Source organism: Notothenia coriiceps, unplaced genomic scaffold (assembly GCF_000735185.1).
Source record: "Notothenia coriiceps isolate Sejong01 unplaced genomic scaffold, NC01 NC01_scaffold00037250, whole genome shotgun sequence".
NCBI lineage: Eukaryota > Metazoa > Chordata > Actinopteri > Perciformes > Nototheniidae > Notothenia > Notothenia coriiceps.
Window position 1 is genome coordinate 10,647,268 of NW_011369951.1, and position 7,024 is coordinate 10,654,291.

Below are 7,024 nucleotides of genomic sequence, written 5' to 3' on the forward strand. Positions count from 1 at the left end.
CTTGGTGCTGAGCATATTCGGTCTCGTTAGCGCAAGGTGATTTGGTCAACCCTCTCGGCACGGATCCATTGCCGACGGGAAGACTCCCAATCGGGTCCTTATATTCTCAACCAGTAACGTTGCTTTGAGAAAAACTGGACAGGTATATCCACGCATTTCGGCATTGACCAATGTCGTTTAAGCCGCGACCAAGGAGTTCTCCTTGTGTCGCCGCCGTCCTTCTACCGGTGTTACAGTTTACCCATGTACTCGGTTGGTGAATCCATATTTCCGTCCCACCCGAAGTCGTTGCGTGAGAGCAAACGGCCCCGTTTGACTCACGAAGTAACTTCCTACATGTCTCTCGCGTACTTACAGTGACTGAGCGACCGTCTATGTCTCGGTCCATTGTCGTGACAGAAGTCACTGTCCACCAAGTACCAGTCCGAAGAAGGTCCCAAGTTTTACCTCCAGCTCAACTCCGGGTGTCACACACCGCGACAAAGAGAGTGAGACCGGTCCAACCCCCATAGTCTCGTCCCCCCTTGCACATATTCTTCCTGCCTCCGGTTTGCACGCGCCTCGCCGCACGGTGCGGATTGCCACGCCAAATTTAGCGCGTAACTTTCTTGTCGACTGTAACTCGTAAAAACAACCTACGGCTTTGTCTAGATGGCGCCGAAGCCGGCATTGCGGTGGGTGTCGACTGAAGTGTTGGGTACCTACATCTCAGGTCAGCACGTATGTCACCCGTGGAGACCTGTCGTCCCAGCACGGGGCTCCAAGTAGTGGAAGGACCGCTGCACGCAGCCGAGAGTCACCTCTCTCCCGTGCAGGCGTCTGAGGTGTTCTAGTCAAACGCAACGGTCGTAAACATCTGCCTACTACTCCGTTGCGGACCGCCCAGATATAATGTGCATTAACACCAGCACACCAGACAGGAGTGCCTCCCTGTACTACAGGAAGACTCTTTTCCGTCTTTCGCAAAATCCCACTCCTGTGGCGTTTTCGAGGTCTATTTAAATACCACTGGCAACCCTCCACAGATCAGGTCCTCTGGGAGTGTCCAGCTGCGGAAGCATATAGGGGGGGTCGGGGCAGTCTGTACCAGACACCACTGGGTGGAGGCGCTAAATCCTGTCGTGGGTATCCAGCAGCATACTGCATTAAACCTGACCTTCACAGAGAGGTTGAAGTTCATGTGGAAAGGAGGCTTCAGTAGTCTGTCTGCACTCTGTTTAGTTGTGCTATCTTACAATCAATATAGTCAATGTGAGGTAAAGTGTGTTGCCAATGTAACCGGTTAGAACTTGAAGTTGCGATGAGGTCTTAAAATGTATGGAAAGGGTCTTAAAAAAGGTCTTAAAAGGTATTACATTTGACTTCAGGATTCCTGCATATACCCTGATATATAATAAAATAAAAAATAGTGCAAAAAGTCTATATAATAGAATGTGATATGTACAAGAACAGAATATGAAATTAAACAATGTACATTAAGACCAAATTAAATATGGTTTATTGCTGTGATAACTATTTATATAAATGAGTAGATTGCAAGATGACAAACAGGAATGTTTATCGGGGCACTTAACAGCATTTGCTGACACATAGGGCATCTGTTTGTGTACTGTACTGCTATTGGCATTATTTTTATAATGACCTTTTGTCACCTACTGTGAAATTAATATTGTCTTAGCGTCTAAAGGCCATCTCTCTTCCAGCTGCAGTGGGTTCACATAGTGTCTCTCTCTATCTTCAGGACCTTTGCAGACAGCTTCCACAGCCTGCGTCCGGAGAAGCCGTGGGTGACCAAGCTGAGCTCAGCAGGCCTGGTCTACCTGCACTTCGGCCGTCAGCTGCTGACCCATCTGACGCAGCTGAAGGAGGGCGACAGGCAGCTGGACGTGCTCTTTGACAAGGTGAGAGGGGGGATTCAAAGCAGGTGGTGGATTAGTAACCTCTTGAGTTTTATTCACAGCACAATGCTCCATTTAAAGGTCACCTATTATGCAAAATCCACTTTTTCATGTCTTTTATACATCACCATGTGTCCCCTCTGTGTAAAGAGATTCTGAAAGATTCAGGAAAAAAGATTCTCTTAATTTTTTCCCCTGATCCATTTATATAAAAACCTGTCTGAAAATGAGCTGATCAGATTTTGGCCACTTTGTGATGTCATAACGATTTGTTGGCTTGTGTAACTATTAGCCAATCACCAAGCAAGGTATCCCCCCCCACCTTATCACCTGAATCTCCTCCTAGAGCACCATTGTGTTTTTTTTAACCAAATATCTCTCAGAGGGGCGTGGGGAGTGGCTCCTTATTTTCATCTAAAGTAACAGACAGAGAATCAGCACTTTTGAAACAGAGGGCATTATGGGATGCTGCAATGATCTGTTTGGTATTTTGAGTCAAACACTTCAGAGACATGTTTTGTATATATCTGAGAACTATAATATAATGATGGAAAACAGTATAATATGGGACCTTTTAAAAACTGATTTTTTTTCTTCGTCTCACTCATTTCCAAAACACATGGATTGAGCTCCAACACCGTTAATTTTAAAAACAGTTGGAGGACGGAAGAACAGAAACATCTAATCAATGAGAAGAAAGCTAGATTATTAGTTACTATGTTAAAATGTGTGAATTATTGTCTTTGTTCATGTTGTCCTTGTTGGTTGTGTTAAAATCATAAACCATGCAGTCACTGTGGACTACACCATGCATAATGTTTATTGTTTAGTTTATGACGTTTTGCCTTCAATTCTACAGTTGTCAGTAGATTGTGATTTATAAATAGAGTGTGACAGGGATGTTTCAGATTCTGACAGATTCAAGCAGGATTTTAGCACAGTGAATATTAAATGATACATTAAGCTAGCCAAATCTTAGGTCAACCATGACTTTTAGCTCTATTAACTCCTTTTATCATCGGCCTTTTGATGTGTCAGTTGGTTTTTAAGCCCCAAATAATCCTTTTACTCACAGCAGTGGCTTTAATTATTTTTAGGATTTTGCTTCTATCATCCTCAGCCAAAATCTCTATCTTTGACCCAAAACTTAGTTCCACTTGTAAGCCACTTTTAAAATGTCAACTGTTTGGTGATTAACCTTCCAATGTACCAACAAGTTGACTTTTCCAACCTCAATATGTCTCTGCTTCGTTGTTACTTCTTCTCTCGCTTTGTCAATGGACTTTCTAATAGCAGCAATTTGGCTTTTCATTTTGGTTTTATGTCCAAACTGTGCGCTCTAGGCCTCAGTAACTGCCCACACACTGACCAAATTGATTTCAATCAGAATAATGTAAACTCTCTCCTGAAAGTCCTTTCATAACTTCCCTGGCTTTAAAAAGGGATTTGCTCTTTGGTTTTTGAAAGTTAGCATGAACATAAAACATCAGATTCCCATGTTGTTGCCATGCAGCATTCGCTCGTGACAGAATCCTAACCTCTTCTGTCGTGTGTCTCTTTCAATTCCTCGCAGCTGTATGAGAACTTTGTGGAGGAGGTGGATGCTATTGACAACGGTATTTCACAATATGACGGGGAGGCCCTGTACGCGGTCTCCACCACGCTGAGCGCACGCGTCGGCCACCTGAACCCACACTGGAATAGCAAGAGTCAAGACACAGAGGTGAAGGGCTGACGAGTGCCGTTCTCATGACACACGTTATTATACATCTTTTAAACCAAAGGTCACAGATTATGCGTGGGTTTGTATCTGTTATTTTTTAATTGCCTGGGTTTCTACAGCATGACTCATAGACACTTTGGGAACTACTGTGGGTAAATGACTATATCTGTTGTAGTAAAAACACACAAGAAACACAGCATAACAGTGCTATACACACAATTTTCCATTAGTCAAGCTACATGTTGCACTGAATCCAAGGAATAATGTGAAATTGGAAAACAAATTACATGCAGATTGTTTCCCCAAACGATTGTTTTAACAAAAAAAACCTCTCCATCCATATCTCTGGTCCGGACTGGGTATATTTAGCATTTTTGCTTGATAAAATACAATCATGAACTTATCAAAGTAGTTTCTAATACATCTTTCATTCAATTGAATAATAATTGCATTGCCTCATCGATTGAGCCCTTGTAGCTGATGACTCAATCATCCCGGTACTGAACTCCATGACCTCCATTTTGTTGGCTTTTGGCTACATTATTAAATGACAATCACACGAAATGGACAGCCTGCAGTAAAACTAAAATACTAGAACTATGTTGTGGTGAACAGAACAGGTGCAATGCTCTGCAATCGGTGTTCGGAGGTCATTTCCAGATCTGTGCAGAAACAACGTAGTCTCACACAAATGGCCTGGGGGGTTTCTGTCTCATTAGTGCAGGAGGGGAATGCCTGTGGGGAAACGCTACCTGTTTCTCTGCATGATAAGCCTGGCTTTGCATATATGCTGAACAATTTATTTCCATCGTTGGGGTTGTCTCAGTGGAGAGGCTGGCCTGTTTGTTTTGGTTCTTTCACATTTCAGTTCACATGATTATGTTTCTACTCCCGGCACCCCTACCAACTCAGTCTCTGAGGCACGACAACAAATATTATTTAGTCAGACGACTTGAATATAGACCGACCAGGTGATTTCTCAAAAGTGTCTTTTAATTGAAAACATAGATTTTCACCTTGTAAATCCACAACCATTCAAATTCAGAGATACCACAGAATATCCCTACTGTTAGATTTGTATGCATGTGTTTGTGATAGCAAGTATTTGGGTCTGAATGCTCATAAGTGATACATTTATGATCTGGAACTAAAAAAGAGACCAGGAGCATTTTAAAGTGAAACCCACATTTGAGTCAGTCTTTCGAACAAGATTTTGCTCTCACATCATTCCACTGATTTGAATGCATGTATGTCTACACATGTCTTCCCCAGGAGGGTTTCAGGAAGGCTATGAAGATGGTGGGAGAGGAGTTCCTGGACCGTCTGGAGTTCTATCAGTCCTCCTGGCTGCCGGCTCGTGCCGTGGTGGAGGAGGCTGTGAAGGCCAGGCATCAGGTACGAGCCTGTCCAGTCTGATGTTTTTCATCCTTTGTGAACTTTGTTACTTTGCACTTGGACTCCAGAAAAAGACATTTCTGACACTGTCAAGATTGATTGCTTATTGTTCTCGTCACCTTAACTCTCACTCTGTTTCTCTGAATTGGGAAATACATGGTGAAATTGTAGGTTAGCATGGAACCAGATATACATAGATGATGTGGACAAACTTGTATTTGAACCCACTTAAAAAAGAAAAATCTTTTTTCTGGACAATAATTGTTTCAACACATTTTTTTCAGGGACAATCTGAATATTTATATAACAGTGAGAGGCTGGTATATCTTGTGTTTTTCTGGAAGTCAGACTTTCAGTTCACATTTCCAGGGCAAATTATGTTTTCAATGTTAAGGACTAAAAACTCTATTCTGGCTTATATTCTAGTTATGTTGAGAAACTTTATATTATAAAACTGTAAAGTTTAAGCAAATGTTCTCTAAAGCACCCTAAATTACAGAAAAGTTGTTGCTGCTTTTGTCCTTTATTTAACACACTCTTTTCTGTGTCTCCTCTTTTTACCAGGTGGATCCTAGTGGGGAGGTGGTGTTGTTCTCTCAGGGCGGATGTCCGTGGAAGGAGCATCTGTTTTCCCTGGAGAAGGACCTGAAGGTGGAGTCGCCCATCAAGTTTGTCCTTTTCTCCGACCAGAATGGACAGTGGAGGGTCCAGTGCGTCCCCGCCGGGCTCCACACCTTCCAGAACAGGTGATTTAAAAAACAGCTATAAGTGTGAATTCACACGATCTTTCTTTAGTAAATGTTATTCAAGCAACATTTCTGCTTCATCGAGTGCCGCTTGTAATGTGTGCCGAGGCAGCACATTGCATGACTTACCTTGGCGGAAGTTAGGCATTCACAACTCACAGGGGTGTTGTGACTCTGACTCGGGATGTTCTCCCAGACAAGTGTTTTAAACATTGTGGGAAAATACTGTGAAGGATATTAACTTAACAACCTTCCCAATGTGTTGAAATGAGCTAACATAAATGCTTATTGCACCATTAAACAACAACTCACGGAGGAATGACATGTCGTCCGGGGAGGGACTAACACCTGCTTGGATAGAAAAGCGTGTTTGTAGGACGACGATTGTTTTGCTTTTGTTCTCGCAGTTCTCTCTGAGGATTTGAAATGATGTAAACAAACTCAACAGAGACACCCGAGTCCTTCCTCCACGTTTGCTCCTCCCAATAAGGTGTTTTTTTGTTGTTGTACACAGCTTCATACTTATACTTTCTTCATACGCCAGATTTTTACGAGGGTGTATTTGACTGCATGTGAGATTCAGTCTCTATCGAGCAACAGATTATCTTCAGTTATATATTCCCCATTGTCTCCTCCCAACCCTCTTTATTAGCAGGATATAGGCCGTTCTGAAGTTACACAAGAACATCATTGAACTTAACAGTAGTTTAAAAAGTATCTGATAGACTAGATGAATTTTATGTGCTCAACAAGGATATTACAATTCATCCTGACGGGAACATAAATGTGGATACCATATTCAACAGCTACATAATTTCACTGAAAAGCTTACGTGTAACCTCATGAGCGTGCTAAAGGACAGTCTGGGGGTCTCTTAAGCAAGTAAGAGTCATCCGTGATTAATGTTTCTCCAAAATTGAATCCCAATCTATCATATTCATCCATCAGACATCCACCATATCTGTTGAGATATTCCAGTCTGCACTAAAGTGGTGGACCCATGGCTAAAAAGTGCTTTACTTTACCTAACATTTTAGGCAATCTCTGATAATGAACTCTTTTGTCTTTTGTTTGCCTTACCTTAAATGATTATTATTGTTATCCTTCTCATGGTCTTTTAAACCTTTAATGTATTTTACGCCCTATGTAATGTAAGCTTAATTTGCCTTGTGCACAACCTTGCGTCTTTTGTGGACCATTCTTGCATCTTCTAGAAATAATGAGCTCTCTCCAACCCTCAAGCCGTTCTCTTTAGTAAAAGA

General features: G+C 42.1%; 1 protein-coding gene across 1 annotated transcript; it reads left to right on the forward strand.

The window, feature by feature from the left end:
• The first annotated feature begins 651 nt into the window (after window positions 1-651).
• On the forward strand, window positions 652-5,783 carry myg1 (myg1 exonuclease). The gene is made up of 5 exons (XM_010796704.1): window positions 652-720; window positions 1,704-1,901; window positions 3,472-3,621; window positions 4,894-5,016; window positions 5,581-5,783. Exons 1-5 carry the CDS (start codon window positions 652-654, stop codon window positions 5,764-5,766), a joined length of 726 nt encoding a protein of 241 aa, XP_010795006.1. The 3' UTR covers window positions 5,767-5,783.
• Window positions 5,784-7,024: the final 1,241 nt, after the last annotated feature.